Here is a 21638-nt window from a genome sequence, read left to right on the forward strand (position 1 = left end):
TCTTTTCTCTTTTTTTTTTTTGAGAAATGTATCTGGTGCATAAATAGAAGTCATCCAAATCCTATTAACTCTAGGTAATTTTATTTAATAATCATATTCTGAGTTGGACAAATAAATAAGTGCCAAAGTAATTTTGATTAAGTCTTGTTTTTTCAATGGCTGTTTGGAATACATCATTCATATGCAAGCTCCAAGAATATTGAATAACAGATAAAATAAATAATGACCATAATGCAAACCACATTCAGATTCCCAGTTCCTTGCAAGTAACAACTCCATGTAAGAATTATAAGAGCCAAAATGTAACATGCTTATTAACTGCGGGTTAGTCCTCTATATACATAGGGCTTAGCATATCATGTGGATGTTTCCATATTCTCAGTTAAGCTAATTGTTCCTTGGAGCCCAGTTCTTATAACCCCTAAGGAATTTCAAGATTTGCCTGAAAAAATAGATCATATTTCCATGACTATGCCTGAACACAAATTGGGAAAGCTGAGTGCAAACCATTCTGGAGGACAGGAAATGGTCATTGTTTTCAAAGAAAGGCAAAATATTTCTGCACACAGGAAATCAAACTGGTCTAAGGAGATTGCTCTCATCTTCCTCCTCCACACAATCCATGTGCACCATGTGGATAGCCCCATATCTTACCCTACCCTTGGGAACATGGTGAGGAATAAGAATTTCATTTGTGGTAAAAGGCATTTTATTCAAAACTGCCATATAAATGCATCAAGAGAAGTACATTTCTTCCTTTTTTTACACATTTCATTTCATTTTAAAGTATTCAGGAATTTACAGGGATTCTGGACTCAGAACAGGCAAGCTGTAAGACTCTGGGGAAACCTGTCAGAAGACTTCTATCTACAACATGGTTTCTTAAATACACAAGGTTTCCTGCAGTAGTGAAGCTTTAACTACAAATTTTTGCTTCAGCCTTCCTTTGTGAACAAAAATAATTGCACCAATAGTTTCACTGGATTTTTTTTAATTGTTGGGAGTAAAATGTTACAGAACAAGCCTGAGATTGGGAGAAAATTTTCCTACTGTTGTCTGTAACTGGGCCATAAGCTCCTATCCTGATTCCTTTGGCTAGAGGTCAGCAAGGTAGGGAATGCCAAACCTTCCCAACCACTGCAGAAGACTAACATCCTGCGAGTGGAGCCAAGTGCTAATATGACACTTATAAGGTGCTAAATATCATTACAAGGTCTTGGTAAAAATGCCTTTATTCAGAAATCTACTTCAAATGCTTTGCTTCCATCATCAAACCTCAAGAGAGCAGGCAGGCACAAGTGTTTTAGTGGAGACTTAGTATATAGCATGATCATACTATATGTTATCTGATACCCTTTCTAGACACAATGCTCTCCAAAGTGCTAAAGGGCCAAACTTATATTAAAAAATCTCTAATATAGCCAGTTTCTGGTGGCTCATGTCTATAATCCTAACTATTCAGGAGGCTGAGATCTGAGGGTGGTGGATCCAAGCCCTTAGGACTCTTATCTCCAATTAACTACCAAAAAGCCAGAAATGGTGCTGTGACTTAAAGTGGTAGAGTAGCCTTAAGTTCAATGCCCAGGACAAGCTTGCGTACACGCACAGCCACACCCACACCCACACACAAACTCTAGTATGAAAGGAATTACAGAAAGGTGACAATATTGAACACTCAAAATTCTTCCTAATATTTTTTTCTACTTCAGTTTTTGAAAATTAGAGAAAATTTTCATATTTTGAACTAAAAGAGTAAAGGTATATTTGCACCAGAGTTGGTCAATGCTTTTATTATTTTCTAATATTCTTGTAACAGTTTTTAAATGGCTTCTCTGCTGCTTATTCTAATCACTGCCTCCAGTCTGCAGAAAAGCCTGTGGTTATTATTTAAAGATCAGGGTAATTCCCTTCACCAAATGTGGGGGGAAAGCAAAGCAAAGTCAGGGCTATTATCCTGTGTTCATAACAAGTCTATTACCATAGTAATACCTATGATGTCACAGATGGTACACCAAGGCTCAAGAGGCCATCTAGGGGGACAGAGGGGAGGGAAGGGCAGCTTAGTCTAGGAAGATGAACACAAACATACAAGGCCAAAGCTGGGTCAGTTCTGTGGTAAGCATCAAAACACAGGGAACTTCCCTTCTCCAGTAAAAATGGGTAGTAAGACCAAAAAAGCAGTTCCCTAGGCCCAGCTACACCCACACTTCTGTATGCAGCTGTGCAAAAGAAGCAAATGTGTTATCACTGTGTTCCCAGTCACAAGTATTCCACTGGGCCCACCAGCAGCCAAGCCATGAATGGGATCCAGTGGTGAGCCTGCTATGAGCACATGTAGCACCAGTGCCTGACCAGATGGAATGTTTGTACTCTACAAAAAAAGCTGTTGTCAAATGACGATAAGGACTTAAAAACCAAGCTAGGATTTTACCACCATCAGACTAACAGGTTCATAAAGTTAGCAAAGGACTCATCAAATCTCGTAATGATGTGGTCTTTCAAAAATATTTTTTAGGCTGGGTGCCAGTGATTCATGCTTATAATCCTACTACTTGGGAGGCTGAGGTCTGAGGATCACGGTTTGAGGCCAGCCCTAGCAGGAAAGTCCATGAGACTCATCTCCAATAAACTACTCAGAAAAAGCTGAAGGTGGTGCTGCGGCTCAAATACTAGAGCACAAAGACTACAGCACAAAGAGGCTCAGGGACAGTGCCTAGACTCAGAGTTCAAGCCCCAGAATTGGCACCAAAACAAAAAACAAACAAAACAACAAAAAAAGCTTTTTCAGGAAGAAACTATACCTCCTTGTCACCAGGGAACCTGGAAGTAGTATGTTAATAAGCATTATTATTCTGATAGTCTAGGAAAGTTTTGTAGGAGTATGCTAAAAAGGCAACTTTATATCAAAAGAATATTGGATTTGGAGTCAGAAGACTTTAGTAGTAGTCCTAACTCAAGTACTTAGAAGCTGTATGACCTTAAGAACTTTAGTTCTTGAATTTCAGTTCATTAATGATAATTTCCCAAGACTGAAGTAAAGAATGCAATGAGTTTCAAAAACTATAAAGAATGTCACACAAACATAAGGAATTATTACTAGCATGTTCACATAGCTTGCAGTACAACAGGAATAATTTGGGCTTTAACATAAGAATGCAAAGCATACACATAATCCTCATCTTTCCTTTCCTGAGAGGAAGACATTAACAAAGATATAGTTGTAAATTATCTAGGAGCTGATTAGCAGAACATTAACTTCTGGCCACTGTGCCCTTTATTAGTTCCCTTAAAGAACACACATTACCCCATATAAGACAGGAAAATTGACAAGAAATGTACAATTCGTTGGCCTTGAGAACAACTGTTGAAGTTTTAGCAAAGGAACAGTTAAAATGATTAATTAATGAAAACTTTTGATAATGACTTATCCACAAAGAGTAAGAGCAACGGAATCCTCACTTTACTGTCAAGGAAGCTGTGGTCAAGGTCAGACAATTTGGCATCACTCCAGACAAAACACTTGTATTTTCTCAATGAACAATAAAGCAAACAAAACAGTAACATTTCCTCAGTAAATCATTTAACTAATGTGTAGAATAAGAATTTAACTTCAGTCAATCATTCAACCAATATTGCTGTACCAAAGCACTCTTACTTTGCCCTTATTTTTTTCTTAGCTTCTTCTTGGGGCATCACAGGACACCTTACTAAGTCAAATGCCTGACTTTGAAGCTCTAGTCACCTTCCTTTTACCATAAGACTCAGATAACCTTATCCTAGCACAAGCATCAGAAAGCTGTGGGTAAAACCCTGCAGCTGCCTTTTGTGTGAGTAAGGTTTGATTGTAAGACAGTCACACCCATTGGTTTATGCACTATGTATGGTTGCCATCATACTACAGCAACAGAGTTCTGTAGCTTCATTAGCGATCGTATGGCCTGCAAAGCCCCAAGTACTATCTGCCCTCTGTCCTAGATGCATGACTAAACCAGAATTTATCTCTCTGTTAAAAGTGCCTAGAAAGCAGAAAACTTTTCTGTCTTTGTCTTGTCATATGAAACCTCATGGTAGAAAGAGTCAAAGTTTTGAGCAGATACAGAAAATTAAAGACGTCCTTTCCTACATTTTGTTTTCCACAGATGAGTGCCTTGGAGTTCCACAGAAGACAGCATAAAACCACTGGTATTCGGTTACTCTGGCTTCTAATTCCTCTGGGTTCCTACAGTTAAGACTTCCAAAGCTCGATTTTTGGCCTCTATCCTTTTGCCTATTTATTTCCTGATCTGATGTGGAATTAGAGTTAAATAGGAGCTGTGTGCTTGAATTCTATGTGGCTGGCTCAGCAGGAAACACCAGGGCAGGTTTTTTGGCATGCCAAACTCACGTTAGCTTCAGCTATGCTAATTTCTAAAGCTGTTTGCTTTGCTCAAATAAATCTTAGAGATGAATTTGCATTTGGATGCACACTTTTTTATGCACAAATTATATACCTGATAACTCTAGGGCAGAATTAGGACTGAAAAGAGGAAAAAGAAGTATGGTGCTTGCTACATGGCAGGTATTATGTGAGGGGCTTTACATACATTTCCTCATCTCACTTCCAACAGCCCTATAAAGCAGGTCTGTGACCCCCATTTTACATTTCAGAAAACAAATGAGGAGCATTGATGTTCAGAACTGGTATGTGACAAAACCTGGATTGACACCCAGTCTTTCTGGTCTACTACTTGGTCATACTACCTTAAATTCCTGCTCATCATCACTCTTTACCTAAGCCCCAGAACACACAGTTAAACATAAATTCTACATTTACAAACTCAGCTACATTTTTGCCCAAGTTGACCTATGCAAAAGATATCTTTGCTCTTTTAGAGATAAATTTGGGCCTCTCTGTATCACAAAATAAATAATAGAGGCACTAATAAGGCAAACTTTATATGATACACCAATTACTTTAGTATTTAGTAGAAAAATACAATTATAAGTGACTTTAATACATGTAAAACCTTTAGTGTGAAAGGAAATTTTTATTTTTTAAATGTAGTAGGACAAGAAGAAAATGTGGCTACAAGTATGAAGGAAAGTATCAGACTTAGAATACAATGTAAGCATATCTATATTATAACATCCATACACACACACACACACACACACATATAATACAAACCAGGAACTTTTTCTGTATAGGTCTTCACTGTTGATAGAAACATAATCAAATACCTATCTTTCCTTATAAGTAAGCATTTGCTTTAATATGCTAAAATAAGTATTATTATTGTAATCACAATTAAGCATCCTTTTACAATTCCAACATTTTACAGCATGCAGAGACAACAATGTTAACTTTTCCCTCTGTGTGAAATGTACCATAACCTAGCTTACAATATTATATGCTCAGAACCTATTGCCATCTAGATCTAACACAGTGCCATCTAATTTTCTGGAAATATAAAAGAACTGATTACATTTTCATGCAATTGGAATTCAGATCTCCATCTTTTTTAAGTTCTCAAGGACAGCTTTCCAGGAATTAGAAAGAACTCTGTGGAGATGATGCATAATGTAAATTGTTTCTTGAATGGATTTAAAGAAAAACATGTTGAGGAACATGCATGCCACATGTCCTTGTACAAAATTACTCCTTTTCTCAGAAACCCCAGGAGACCATGCCCTCCATATGTACCACCCAGCTCAACCACAGTTACCTTCTTCTCTTGCTAACCAGCCATCATATATACTTGTTTTTTTAAAAAAAACAACAGAAATATTTCCTTGTTTTCAGAAAGAAGAAGAATGACTTCAGAGAAGGAAATAATTTTTGCAAGCTGGTAATAGAAAAGGTTTACAGTTATTTGAAAGCCTAAGTATTAACAGAGAGAGAATTTTCCCAACAATAACAGTAATATTTTAAATAATATCTACCATGATATCTCTTATCTACAGAATTCTTAAAACATTCTTTATCTAAGTTGTAATAGTTATTAATAAGACAGTTAAAATAGCTGTCTAGGAATCATCATCAATGGGAACCCCAGTGGTGCTTACCTGCTGGTGGCTTTATGAAAGGTGGCGGAATTAAAGGTACAATAATAGGCACATTGCCATGATCCTTTGACCCTGCGGGTGAGTCACTGAGTCCATTTCCAGTGGCAAGCCCTGAATAGCTTGTGCTTATATTGTATGGTGAAATAACACTGTCCTCAGGTAATTTTGGTTTTGGCAAAGAATTTTCTGTAAGAGAAAACAAAATTATATGACATATGACAAAATAGCTTACTTATCAGACTGAAGATTTTTCCTCATTTCCTTGAGTGAAATGATTGTCTACTGGAAAAAAAAATCCTTGTAAACCTTTAAACATCTTACCAGAACTCCATAGTCAGTTCTGGAACTTTCTGGTCTTGTTGTCAACACTTTCCAATGAATTCCTTTATAATTTGCTCCACTATGATAGCTAATATCCAAGCTGAATCATGGTGAGGAATTTTAACACTATATTTCCATAAAAAAAATTAAAAGGCAATTAACCTTTTCCATGTATAAGTAATATACAGTAAAAATCACTTCCTAGCTTCCAGGAGAAAAGTCTGAAGAATGCACCCCGGCATTGTAACTCCCACTGTATTACAAACTCAGACTATAATATAAGCAAAGATGATGACCTAGAAGAAAACTGCCATTCACTAGGTATTGATAAAGCCCACTAAAAATTATTGAAAATGAAAATAAAGAAACCTTTGTGCATAGTATCCTTATAAGCAAATGATCGCCCAAAAAAAAAAGCCTCAACCACAAAAAACATAGCAGTCATTCTTTCCATGTTCCCCAGAGCCAAAGATAATTACCTATGTTATTAGTTTATAGAATATACACTCGTGACTTGCATTTTTAGTTACAGTGAGATTGATTATACTATTTTCCTAGCATGATGTGTTCAATGTCATAGCAAACTTAACATAAAATCTGTCATGTACATCCAGTTCCACATGCCTGCAGGACAGCTCATTTACATTTTGCTGCATATATAAGGGGGGGAAAGTGCTATCTTAAAGTCTGGAAACAAAATGCTTGAGCAGGTATTGTGCCAATAAATTTGGATGTAATATAAATACTGAACAAATTGCCAATGATGATGCACAATTAGTTTTACCCACATTTTATTAAAATTCCTCAAATGAACTGCTTTTTCACATGTTCCTTCTCTTTTCGCTTCCAAACAAATGTTCATTTCAAATTTAGGTTCATTAATTCAGTAGTCATACAAGCTTTTGCATTAGATATCAGAGAATGCTGTCTACTAGTAGAATCAGTATAAATTCTATTCTGTCATTCCTCTTTATGTACCACTCTTTAGCTGGGCTTTCATAAATACTCTTATAGGAAAGTACAAGGTCTAATCTACTACTCTCTTTCTCCTCTTACCCTACTGAAGGGTTTGGTGGTAGGGAAAGAGTGAAAACTTCAAGTACTAAATGTAAATAGGGCTTTGGAATTCTTACCCTAAATCAAGGGAGAAGGGTCACCCAAACAACAGTGACTCTTTCTGAAAATGCACACCTACCATTGGCACCTAACAGAAAATCCCAGCTCCCAGCAGTTGATCATATGCAAAAAAGACAAAGGAAACTGGGGGTCAGCAGTATTTGTCTCTTTTTATAAACTTATGGGCAGATCACCATATTTAAGGTTCTAAGCCTCCGTTTAGTTTTTTCACTGTTGGAAGGAGATGAAGTTATGTATATTTTTGTTTATGTTGTCCTCTTATATTGTGTAGAATATACATTTAAACCAACCACAGAGGCTGGGAAGGTGGCTCAGTGGTAGAGTGTTTGGCTTGCATACATGAGGCCCTGGGTTCAATTCCTTAGCACCACATAAGCAGAAAAAGCCAGAAGTGGAGCTGTGGCTCAAGTACTAGAGCACTAGCCTTGAGCTGAAGAGCTGAGGGACAGCACCCAGGCCCATAGTTCAGACCCCACAACCAACAAAACAAACAAACAAACAAACTCACAGGCATAGTCAACAAAATGAGTCCAAAAGTAAATCAATTCTGGAAGGCTGAGATAGTTAATCCTACTTTGCACTAACAAAGGGACATTGAATGTCATTACCTTTGAGAACAGAAATGTGCTGCCGGCTCTCCCCATCTGTAGGATAGCTCCTGAATTCTATATCTTCACCATCTTTTAATTCAACCTTATCATAGCCATACCAGCCAAGGAGTTCATTCATGGTATTTTCTGCAAAATTCTGAAAGAGAAGCATAAACTACAACTTACTTCTATAATCAATAATTATTTTAAAAGAATTCCATTTAGTGCTATCCCTGTCCCGCTTTCCCTAGAGGAGTGCTCATTTTACAAATCATGTTCAAAATTCAACGCATTTAAATCACAGAATGACTCGTCCAATTATCACAAGTCTTCAGAGATTTACAATTTAAAGATAATAAGTACAAGATATTTGCCAGTTTTCCTTGCAAATAAAAAGTCTTATTTTAGCATATTCTTCTGCAAAACCTGTTTCCCACGCTAACAAAAATACTGAAAGGAAAAGCATAAAAATAGCTAAGAAAAAATTTTGAAAATGTAAACAATTATTTTGTATTTCAGATTAGACTTATTATCTGATTCAGGTGTTATTTATTAACATGACTTCTCATCTCTGACAAAGCAAAATTTCAACAAAGAAAAATAATTCATCACTTGACAACCACTACCCCATATAGAAAGCTGAATAGGTTACAAGTTTCCCCTTCCAATTTTTCCCTTTGTAAAAATATTCTTAATTAATGTTTAAATGCTTTATTAATTTTACAAGGTCACTATGATTGTCTTTTAACATTCCGAGCCAGTCCAAATTTTGGATAATGCATGAAATCACTTTATGAACTATAAATGTGGGATATTATTACTGTTATTATAGATATCAAAGTTTTAAAGGGATAGGTATAGTTGAACAGATTGGATACCTTATACCCAGGGACCATTTTTATTAACTTATCTGGGAGCAAAATATAGTCCTGTGTGTATTACTGATCTCATCACAGTTATGCTCCAGTGTGCCTTAACTTGTCCAGCAGGGTGCCATGAACCTCCTAGCTTGAACTAGGAAAACTATATATTCTAACCATCTCTGTGGCTCAGAGAACCTTTTATTCTTCTTCTTAGAACATGTTATTTCTGAAGTACACTGGGATGTATAATCTATATACCTGAAACAAAGCAGAAAGTCTATAGGCCAAAGTGTGCACAGACTCAATGTGTTGAGTCCCATGTTTTCTTGAATTTCATGACTTTAAATTTCAGCAAGGATTGCAAATCAATAAATCAATAAATCAATAAATGATATTGCACTACTGGCTCCACAAAAGAAACCTGGCATTTTAAACCACCCACAGGATGCTATTTATTTATTTGTTTATTTAGGTTTTGTTTTATTTTTGCTTTACTGCCTGTGTAAGATCTAAGAAACAACTGGGTCAATCTGTGTTGGTATAGTATACTAGCAAACTTTTTAAAAATCCAGATAGATTGATTCAGTGTTACCATCTACAAGGCCAAGTCAGCTATATCATGCTTTAGTGAGGCATGTATTCTCTCTGATGACTGGTCATGTCCGCATTAAATAGGCATTCATGAATGCTCACAGATGATATGATTAATAGGAAAAATAAGCTCAGTGACTTCAGGAATACCACTAAGGAGGACTGGGCTAAATGCTGCTCTACTCAATCAAAAGTGATCCCTTTAATGAGGCATCACTCTCTGCTAATACCTGATTTCTTTCACTCTGCTCAGTGCCTGACTACAGAATGACACAAAGCGCACAAATTGAGATCCTCTTTCAGTGGTCTGGCAGTAGAAATCTCCAAGGGTGAAGCTTATGTTGCATAGATAAAACAATTCCCAACAGCATTTAAAAGCCAAGTGTGCCAGGTACTGGTGGCTCATGCCTGTAATCCTAGCTATTCAGCAGGTTGAGATCTGAGAATCACGATTCAAAGCCAGCCCCAGTAGGAAAATCTGTGAGACTCCTACCTCCCAATTAACCACCAGAAATCCACAAGTGGTGCTGTGGCTCAAAGTGGTAGAACACTAACTTTGAGCAAATTTGAGCAAAAGAGCTCAGGGACAGCGCCCATATCCAGAGTTCAACCCCACAGCCAACAAAAACAAACAAACAAACAAAAAGCCAAGTGCAAGCCATCCTTTTGGTCAATGTGCTATCTTGCCCCAATCTCTAAAAGAACTCTGCTAACAAGAGAGATAATCTTTTACATAGTAACCTCTGCCTGCTACATGTTTTGTATATTATTCCTATCCCAACACCAACTTTCTCTAGATCTAACTTCTGAAGTCACACAAAGTTTACAGATGTATAACTCATAAAGCAACCTTCCAGCCTTGTCTTAGTCCAGCTGCAAATTCATTCATCCTCTCAGAATCAACTCTAGGACGAGATCCAGAATTCTCAGATACTTGAAGAAAAACTGAAACCTCAACTGAATCATTAACACCAAATTCATACCATTTGGGTATCTTAACTGATCAGTTTATTTTATAGTTTCTGCTGAAAATTCAGAGGCTTCATGGAGCAATCAATATGAATTTGATTTATGCCATGCATGCTGAGTTACTATGTGTCAGGGGAAAAAACTTTAAAACATTTTGTTTCTTGTCATTTAAAATAAACACTTTACCATTTTAATATGTGACTGCAAATGCAGAAAACAAGAGGTTTATAAAGGCACAAGTCTTAAACCTTTCATGAAGAAAGAAAGCAAATGCCAAAGTTTGCTGTAATATGGGTACAAAATGAAAGGCTATAACATCTGTCATATACACTATATTATATTAAGAAACCAAAGAAACTCAAGGAATAATTAAATTTTAAATTTTTCTAAATAGAGTCTGATGGCATATATCTTATGGGCTCATTATGGCATAAAACTCAAGCAATGAAATAGATTTTTATAGTATTATTTAAGAACTATACTATGTCCTAGAAAATGCAAATTCACTGTTTACAGTCTATAAAAGTTTCAAGTCTTTCTGGTAAAGAACTACAGTGTGTGTGTGTGTGTGTGTGTGTGTGTGTGTGTGTGTGTGTGTGTGTGTGTGTGTGTGTGTACACGTCCCTGGGCACTGTCACTGAGCCCTTTGTTTTTGCTCAAGGCTAGTGCTCTACCACTTGATCCACAGCTCCACTTTAGACTCTTTGGTAGTTAACTGAAAATCAGAGTCTCATGGACTTTCCTGTCCAGACTGGCTTCAAACTACAATCCTCAGATCTCAGCCTCCTAAATAGCTAGAATTGCAAGTATGAACCACCAGCACCTGGCTCCAACAATTCAAGCATTTTATATATTACTTCTTAAATTTAAAAGTTTTTTTTAAAGAGTAAACTTTATTCAATCTACACAAGTGTCAGCTTCTTGCACAAAGAATTTCATAACCTGATTTTTTTCATATCACTGCTTTTTATTTATGTATTTATTTTTATTGTAAAGATGCTGTACAGAAGCGTTACAGTTATATGCGTACGGTAATGAGTACATTTCTTGTCGAACATTGTTACCCACTCCTTTTTCTCCCACTATCCCTTCCCTCCCCCACTTTTCCTCTCCCCCTACCCTACTCCTCCCCCACCCCCTCACCCCAACCCCCAGAGTTGTAAAGTTCATTTCCCACATAGTGTCTTGTGAGTGTTGTTGTTGCAATGGGTCACCCTTTGTCCTTCTTTCAGTATTTGTTATTCCCCTTCCCTTCCCCAAATCAGATACATGTATATACAAGACACACGGTACCAGAATCAAAGACAGTGAATGACAGGGATAAACCAATGGAAAAATAAAAAATAAATAAAATAAGAAGAACTAAATATAGTACATTGGCAACAACAAAGTCAACAACAACAAAAAAAGACCTGTTGTTTCCATGTCTTGGAGTTCATTTCAATTAGCATCATTTTGTATGGTCATATGTATATAGCTATTGAGCTATTATGATTCTCTGCAAGGACTATCCTAGGCATATACTAATTATTACAAATGAGGGAAACAGGGCTGGGAAGGTGGCTCAGTGGTAGAGTGCTTGCATTGCATGTATGAGGCCCTGGGTTCGATTCCTCAGTACCACATAAGCAGAAAAAAGCTGGAAGTGGTGCTGTAGCTCAAGTGGTAGAGTGCTAGCCTTGAGCTGAAGAGCTGAGGGATAGTGCCCAGGCCCAGAGCTCAGGCCCCACGACCGACCAAAAAAAAAATACAAAACAACAACAACAAAAAAAAACCAAATGAGGGAAACCATAGAGCCTATGTTTCTTTGGGTTTGGCTTACTTCACTTAATATGATTTTTTTCCCCAAACTTTCCATTTCCTTACAAAAGGGGGTGATGTCATTCTTTCTGATAGAAGCATAAAATTCCATTGTGTATATATACCACATTTTCTTAATCCATTCATCTATTGAGGGGCATCTGGGTTGGTTCCATATCTTAGCTATGGTAAATAATGTTGCAATGAACATAGTTGTGCTGGTAGCTTTAGTGTGGCCTTGCTTGTGATCATTTGCATAAATGTCCAGGAGTGGAATTGCTGGATCATAGAGGAGTTATATGTTTAGTCTTTTGTGGAACCTCCATACTGCTTTCCAGAGTGGTTGAATCAGTTTACATTCCCACCAACAGTGTAATAGTCTTCCCTTCTGGCCACATCCCCACCAGCATCTGTTATTATTTGTTTTCTTAATAATAACCATTTTAACTGGAGTAAGGTGGAATCTCAATATGGTTTTGATATGCATTTCTTTATGGCTAGCAATGTTGAACATTTCTTTCCGTGTCTGTTGGCCATTCTTATTTCCTCTCCAAAGAAGTCTCTTTTTAATTCTTTAGTCCACTTATTAGTGGGGTGGTTGTTTCTTTGTAGATTTGTTATTGGAAGGGTTAATTTTTTTAGCCCTAAGTATATGACACCCTTGTCTGTTGTATAATTAGTGAATATCTTAGCAGTCTGTGGGCTTTCTATTTATCTTGCTAGCTATGTCCTTTGCCATGCAGAAGCTCTGCAGTTTAATGTGATCCCATTTATCTAGCCTTTCTTTAAGGTATTGTGTTTCTGGATCTTTATTTAGGAAGTTTCAACTTGTGCTGAGGACCCCTAGCATATCCCCTATCCCTTCCTGTAATATTTTTACCTCTATGATGAAAACTTAAAAAATGAAATTAAAGCAGATTTAAGGAAGTGGGAAAACCTCCCATGCTCCTAGATTGGGAGAACTAACATGGTGAAAATGGCAATACTGCCCAAAGCTATCTACAAATTCAATGCAATACCTATTAATATCTCAACAACATTCTTTAATGAAATAGAAGACCCCGAATAGCAAAAACAATCCTTAGCGGGAAGAACAGTGGTATAGCAATACCAAAGTTCAAACACTATTATAAAGCTATAGTTATAAAAAACAGCTTGTTACTGGCATAGGAGCAGGCCTGAGGACCAATGGAAGAGAACTGAAGACCCACACATGAGCCCACAGACCTAAGGCCACCTAATCTTTGATAAGGGAGCCAAAATTATCAGATGGAAGAAAGGCAGCCTCTTCAACAAATGGTGCTGGAAGAATTGGCTATATACATGTAGAAAATTTAAGTTAGATTCTTATATATCACTCTGCACCAGAATCAATTCCAAATAGATCAAATACCTCGAGGTACAACCTGACTTCTTAACCACCACCTACCTTCCATTACACAATGAAGCCTCTTGAATGCTGGAGGCAACTTCTGCATCCTTACCTGAGTTTTCACCTGTGAGAATCTCTTGCAGCTCCTTGAAGGAGGGAAGTTGTTGACACCTTCATGTCACTGTGCTAGTCTTGACATCAATAATCATATCTTATTTTATCTATCTCATAGTTATATTGTTTATTTTATTACCTTTAAGTAGTTTTACAAATATCAATGTATCAGTTTATGAGTACAATCATCTTGATTAATGTGAGCCCAAAAATAATTTTATACTTAAAAGTTATTCCTTTCTTACATTTTTGTTTATTTTTTTAAGTGAAGAAAAAGCAATGAGTTAAAATCCAGAAACACTTTTAAGGTAAAAATGCTCAGTAATAACAGAAGCTATTAGCCTGGCACTGGTGGCTCATGCCTATAATTCTAGCTATTCAGGATTCTGAGATCCCAGGATAAAGATTTGAAGCAGCCTGGGCAGAAAAATCTCTGAATTCTCGTTAACCGGCAAAAAGCCAGAAGTAGAAGTGGGGCTCAGTAGTAAAGCACTAGCCTTGAGTGGAAAAAGCTAAGAAAGAGTATAAGACCCTGATTTTAAGTCCTACAAATAAGTAAAATAAAATCAAATAAGACAAGCTACTATGCCAAGGGGTATCTTCATGCATTTCTCCTTAAGAGTTAGGACAAGAAACTGAAACAAAAAAAAATTGTTTAAAGTTCCTCCCACCTTTAGGATTCTATGAACTTCTATTTATATGAAAAATGAAGTAACTTTTACAATGAAATTTCAAAATTTATAGTGATCACACATCATGAATTTTACTGAGGAGTCATTATTTCAAATACCTTATCATTGCTCCTATAAAACACCAAAATGTGCTAGAAATTGCAATATTTTGGCATCCAAATTACATCTTGGAGACTGCCTCTTGCCATTGGAAGTGACACAAAAATCCTCTCATATCTTGTGGTCCAATTTGGGTTTGGAAAACAGGTCAATAAAATTATAATGATAATATCTAATACTCTTAAAGCACTTGCAGTACATCCACATCCTTTAATTCTCTTGTTCCTCCAGTAATCTTATGTGTTAGGGATGTAGTCACCTAGATAGCATCCTCATTTTACAAAATAAGAGCATCAAGAAGGTAAGAGATAGTCATTGCAGCCGAGCGCCAGTGGCTCACGCCTGTAATCCTAGCTACTCAGGAGGCTGAGATCTGAGAATCACCGTTCAAAGCCAGCCCAGGCAGTAAGACTCCTATCTCCAATAAACCACTAGAAAACCAGAAGTGGCGCTGTGGCTCAAGCAGTAGAATGCTTGCCTTGAGCTGAAGAGTGCAGGGACAGTGCCCAAGCCCAGAGTTCAAGCCCCATGACTGACAAAAAAAAAAAAAAAAAAAAAAAAAGATAGGCATTGCGTATTCTTCGAGACAAGTCATAACTAAAATAATTATCTTTTTTTCTATTATAAATTCAGTACAAGCCAATGTGTCAGTAACTCTAAACAAGTAACTTCCTCATACCAAAGATTTGCAAAGAAGTCATACTACAAGATGTCAATATCAGAGAGAGAGAGACTTCTAAGAGAGACTTCACATTTCCTATTTTGAAACTTTGCTTATTTTTAGATTTGATCATTGGTCCCCTATTATTATTGTTATTATTAAGGAAGGAATGATCAAAATTCAGAATTGGCATTAAATCTTTGCCAAATGCAGTGGCTCAAGCTTATATTCCAAATACTAGCTACTCAAGAGGATGAGATCCAGAGGATCAAATTCAAAGCCACCCAGAGTAGAAATGTTTGTGAGACTCAGTCTCCAAAATAACAACAAAAAAGGCAGGACTGGAGTTGTAGTAGCTCAAGTAATAGAGTGCCATCTGTAAGCAAGTAAGCTGAGCAGGTGTAGGACCCTGAGTTCAAACCCCAGTACCACAAGGAAAGAAAGAACGAAAGAAAGAACAAAAGAAAGAATGAAAGGAAGGAAGGAAGGAAGGAAGGAGATGGAGGGAAGGAGGGAGGGAAGGGGAAGAAGGAAAGAAAAGAAAGAGAAAAAGAGAAAGGAAGGAAGGAAAGAAGGAAGGAAGGAAGGAAGGAAGGAAGGAAGGAAGGAAGGGAAGGAGGGAGGGAGGGAGGCTGGGAGGAAGGAAGGAAGGAAGGAAGGAAGGAAGGAAGGAAGGAAGGAAGGAAGGAAGGAAGGAGGGAGGGAGGGAGGGAGGGAGAGGGGGAAGAGAGAGAAGAAGGGAGGGAGAGAGAGAGGGAGGGGAAGAGGGAGAAAAGAAGAGAGTAAGGGAGGAAAAAGAAAGAAAAGAAACAACCCAAAAAGGGGCTGGAGACATGGCTCAAATGGTAGATGACCTGCTCAGCAACTCTTATATGTTAGATGCCTTGAGTTATAAAATAAAACTGACTTTCATTTTGCAACTTTTTGACATCATAGCTAATTCTAATTACTTTGTACTTGTAATTACCTAGTCCCCTACCTTTTCCTCAACCTCTTCCATTTCTTTCTCTTCTGTGCTTCCTACAAAAGACCACAATCTTAACATTTAGCCTGAAAGCTTGCTCTGTTCCAATCAATCAATCAAAGACAGATATGCAGAAGTGAAAATTGACTATTTCTTCACTTTTCCTGTGTTCTTTCCATACCAGCAAAACTTAATTTTGTTACATCTTGATTAACAGGACATTCCTTAGACAACCTGCTTATTCAATTGGTAGTACCATACAAATGTCAAAGATCAACTTAAAAAAAAAATTGTGTGCCTGTCCTGGGGCTTCAGGGCCTGGGCACTATCTTTGAGCTTCTTTTGCTCAAAGCTAGCCCTCTATCACTGGAGCCACAACGTCACTTGTGACTAGAGCCACAACACCACTTGTGGCTTTTTCTGTGTAGTTTATTGGAAATAAGACTCTCATGGTGCTGGTGTCTCATACCTGTAATCCTAGGTACTCAGGAAGCTGAGATTTGAGGATGGCAGTTCAAAGTCAGCTTGGGCAGAAAAGCCCCTTTTGGGATTGTTTCTTTTCTTTCCTTATCCTCTCTTCTTTTCTTTATTTCTCCCTCTTTCTCCTCCTTTTTTTTTTTTTTTTTTTTTTTTTTTGGTGGTTCTGAACTCTTTTTTTTTGGGGGGGGGGGTCTGGTCGTGGTGCTGAGGAATCGAACCCAGGGCCTCATGCATGCAAGGCAAGCATTCTACCACTGAACCAACTTCCCAGCCCCTGGGTTTGAACTCTTATCTCCAATTAACCACCAGAAAACCAGAAGTAGCACAATGGTTCAAAGTAGTTGAAAGCTAGCCTTGAGCAAAAAGAGCTCAAGGACAGCCCCCAGGCTGTGAGTTCAAACCCCACAGCAGACAATAACAACAACAACAACTACAAAAAGTCTCATGAACAGTTGAACACTGATGGTTCATGCCTCTAATCCTACCTACTCAGGATGCTAAGATCTGAGGATCATTGTTCGAAGCCAGCCCAGGTAAGAAGACTATGAGAGTCTCTTATCTCCATTTAAACAACAGAAAACTGCAAGTGGAGCGGTACTCAAATTGGTAGAACATGAGCATTGAGCAGAAAAACTCAGAGATAGCACCCAGGTCCTGAGTTCAAGTCCTATAACCAGCAACAACAAGTCTCATGGACTTTCCTGCTTGGGCTGGTTTTGAAACTCAATCTTCAGCTCTTACCCTCCTGAGTAGCTAGGATTACGGGTGTAAGCTACCAGCAGCTGGCCTAATCTAAGCTATTTTTAAATGAACATTTCACCAGAGAAATAATGGTTGATTTTAAGCACAGTTAAAATAGCAACAATTCAGAAAATACCTTTAAAACAAAAATATTTCAAGGCCTTGAAAAGGACTGGGAATTTTATTTATCATGAAAATATCAAAAAGCTATTATAAGATAGGTAAGTACCAGACCTTGAAAAACTTAATGTCAATATGTTTGCAAACTTGTGTCTTATCCAGGGAAGTAAGAAATATTCAAGGAGCTCCCAATCATTTACTTAAATGAGGGAAAGTTTTCCCTTCCTCTTCCCATAAACGTAATTCCCATTTTTACTCCAAGTGGCAGTTCTTGTAAATAAAGTATGGCAACAACATCTACCCAAATATACTGTGCATTACTTAAGGATAAAAATTTTTCATTTCTCTTTTTTGCTTTTTGTTTTTTGTGTTTTAAACTCAAGGACTAGGCACTGTCCTGAGTTGGGTTTTTGGTTTGTTTTCTCTCTCAAGGTTAGCTCTTACCACTTGAGTCATAGCTCTACTTCCAGCCTTTTGCTGGTCAACTGCAAATAAGAGTCTCACAGACATTCCTTCCTGATTGGCATTGAACCATGATCTTCAAATCTCAGCCTCCTGAGTAGCATCCATCTCCTATTTCATTTTAAGACTTACCTAGCATAACATCTAACAGTTAGAATGTACTCTACAGATATGCTAATTCATTCAGATATATTCACAAATACAAAAAAAAATGTATAAATACAGAGAAATGGCTAATGAAATTCAGAAAAACCTTGTTCCAACAATAAATATATGAAAACTTTAAAAAGTATCATAAGTAACATCAGTGAGTTCTGGCATACTACTGAGAAGTTGATATGACTTTTAGCAAAGGTAATATGACTCAACGCATTAAGATTCTACGAAATTTACATACCATTTGACTCAGCAACTTTATTTCTTGGCAATTTGAGGAACTATCCTAAGGAAGTAAGTACAGAAATACACATGTACAGGAATATCTATCTTGGTGTTTTCTTAGAAACAAACTATCTAATGCCAAACAATAGGAACTCGGTTAAATAAATTACAATTTAGGGGCTGGGAAGGTGGCTCAGTGGTAGAGTGCTTGCCTTGCATGTATGAGGTCCTGAATTCGATGCCTCAGTACCACATAAGCAGAGAAAGCCAGAAGTGGTGCTGTGGCTCTAGTGGTAGAGCCCTAGCCTTGAGCTGAAGAGCTGAGGGACAGCACCCAGGCCCAGAGTTCAAGCCCCATGATGGACAAAATATATATATATATATATATATATATATATATATATATATATATACATATATAGCTTAGTCATATAATAGAATACTCTTTCTTCACTAAAATTTATGCTGAAGATTAAAAAAATTAGTGCTATGGAAAACTATTAACAATAATAGGTTTTAAAAGAAAAGTTAGGTATGAGATGATTTTTGTTTTTTAAAACTGTGTGTTATACATAGAAAAGGACAAGGAAAGACATACATCAGAGTATTGACCCTAAGTGCTTCTGAGTGGGAAAATTATGGTCTTTGTTTTTCTTTCTGTTATTACTATTGCTTATTCTGCTATTTATGTCATGTTTGTGTATACCTTTGTAAAAATAAGAAGCAAGTTTTAATTAAAAATTAACATAGTCTCTGCTACATCAGTCATACTCACAATTATAATGACAATACAAAAAATCTGTCAGTTATGTTATTTAACTTCAAAACATTCTGACATGTACTATCCAACATGTAGAAAACATAAGAAATACTTTCAAACAGAAAGGAAACTCCTGTGAACAATTCACAAGGTAGGAGGAAGAAAAAACTACTAGCATCTATGCTTGTTATGAATAATGGAATGGTAGTTATTTTATTTTAATTTTTTTCTCTGCTTTGTCATGTCCATGCATTCTAATTCCGGAGCAAACCTCTATGAAGCTTTATTGGACTCACAAAGAGCAATAAGAAAGGAAATATGCAGAAGAGAGGCAGAGCCTTGTTCAAGTCCCAAAGTAAAGCTAACAACTGAACTTGGTAAGAAGTCAGTTTCCAGCTCTGCTCCTAGGCCTGGCCCAGTGCTACGTCTAAGTTTTCTCCTTTAACACAGACCCAGTAGACCAATTTTGTTTTATGGTTATGCCAAGAAAAAGATCATGAAGTAAAATTTAGAGACTGCAAGAGAAATATTTGAAGAGGCCTTCACAGATTACAAAGTACTTCCACATTCATGTTCCCACTAAATCAGATGGTATACAAGTAGAATAAGCCAGTCCCGAAAAATGACCCATTAGGAGGTCATCACCCTGCATGCATGAAATAATAAGGGGGGGCCTAGATTGGCCGAGTTTATGCTTTGGGCCTGCCATTTTTACCTATGACTGTCTAGCTTGAAAGCCCTTGCAGATGATCACAGTGTTGAGTTTTGGGTCACTTTATAGCATTTTCATCAGCTATAACACAAAGATTTTAATGCAGGACAAAAAGCAGAGGATACAGTATACCACCAATCCCCAACTGGAACAGACCTGAAAAAGTATTGTTTTGAGTGATAGATTCCAAACTCAATGGCTATCTAACTGGCCTAGGAAATCAAAATCATGTGCTTCTAATTTTAAAAAATCTTGTGATACAGAGCACACAATCATATGCCCACATTTTAATCTACTGCCAAGACATCAACTGTCCTAAAGGAGTCAAAGGAATAATATGAAATTAAGGGTCCTAGGCTGAGCCAACACTATGGCAGGAATGGCAGGTGTACAGCTGCGTGCAGCTGTGTCCTTTCACAGCTGCAGCACTGCCCTAAAAATTACCAAGACATAGTTTTCCTGTCATCACTGCTGCCCTTAAAGCTGTTCAGAATTCCACTGGTCTCTTAGTTATATAAGAGACATTAACTCCCATCAGTCTACAGATCCTAAAGTATACATTCAGCAAATCTCACGTGGCACAAGCATTCAAGTCTGTTTATGTTTCAAGTGACACTACCAAGATAAAGTATTCTATTTTCCTCCCTTCTACCCTTTCCCTTTCAGGAAAATATTCACTAATTTTATTAGCTTAAGAATACAAGTCTGCCTTGTACCAGTGGCTCATCCTAATTACTAGAGGCTGGGATACAAGGATTGTGGTTTGAAGCCGACCTGGACAGAAAAGTCTTATCTACAATTAACCACTAAAAATGCCAGAATTAGAGGGGTGGCTCAAATGGTAGAGTGCTAGTCTTGAACAAAAAAAAGCTCAGGGATAGCATCCAGGCCATGAATTCAAACCCCAGAACTGACACAAAAGAAGGAGGTGAAGGAGAAGAAGAAGGAGAAGGAGAAGAGAGAAGGAGAAAAGAAGGAAGGAGGAAGAGGAGAAGGAAAAGGAGGAAAAGAAGGAGGAGAAGTAGAAAGAGAAGGAGAAGATGATAATGACAGACAATGAAGAGACATTTCTCAGAAGACTTCAAGCTATAAAAACTTTGGTCATACTAGCAAGATAATCTTTTCTTGGGAGTCTCCTTTTTAGAGAGCCACCAACAAACCCTCAGTGCTCCTTTTTGAGGCCCTGATTTTGACTTTCAGTTTAAAACTCTGTTACCTCTTGGTTTCTATAAGTCTGTCTTTCACACAAGCAGAGTAGGGCTTGGCTCCTCAGAGCAGTCTTGGCAAGCACAGAGGCAGGAAACGCAGAAGGGAACGAGTCTGTCAGACTCATTTTCTTCTAGTTCAAATGTTTATTTCAGATTTGGTAGGAAGTGGAGAGGTTCCTTTCCATTTCCTTGTCTCTGGAACCTGTGAGAGAGAATGGTGCTCTACGGTACATCAGAATCAGAGGCTCACAGATGGTGAAAGAGAGTCTACCCAGAAACCTCTGATGGAATAGAGCACAATGCATAGCTCTCCAAGTCCTCTCAGGACTGTCTCTTATGGGTTTAGCCTGAGCTGGACAATGGATGGCAATGACAAGGGCACAGGAACATCCCATACCTGCTGCCAAAGAGCAAGGTCCTTGTCCTGATTTTATTAGCCCCTAACCCTGTCATGTTTTGCACCTGAAGCTGTCATTCAGCAAGAAAGGTCTGATACAATTTGTGAATGTCTCAGTGGGATGTGCTTCCAGGCCTGTTTTTTAAGTTCCTTGATGCA

At 37.6% G+C, this 21638-nt stretch overlaps 1 protein-coding gene across 2 annotated transcripts in view; it reads right to left on the bottom strand.

The window, feature by feature from the left end:
- Sobp (sine oculis binding protein homolog) overlaps positions 1-21638 on the bottom strand; it is a 176956-nt gene that overhangs the window by 150444 nt on the left and 4874 nt on the right. For both annotated transcript variants that reach the window (XM_070010953.1, XM_070010952.1), the window contains exons 2-3: positions 8112-8250; positions 6046-6231 (exon numbers count right to left, since the gene is read on the bottom strand). In XM_070010953.1, coding sequence (XP_069867054.1) covers positions 6046-6231; positions 8112-8250 — 325 coding nt within the window. The remainder of the gene's footprint in view (positions 1-6045; positions 6232-8111; positions 8251-21638) is intronic.

Source organism: Dipodomys merriami, unplaced genomic scaffold (genome assembly GCF_024711535.1).
Source record: "Dipodomys merriami isolate MVZ:Mamm:240054 unplaced genomic scaffold, mDipMer1.0.p SCAF_8, whole genome shotgun sequence".
In the NCBI taxonomy this organism is placed as follows: Eukaryota; Metazoa; Chordata; class Mammalia; order Rodentia; family Heteromyidae; genus Dipodomys; species Dipodomys merriami.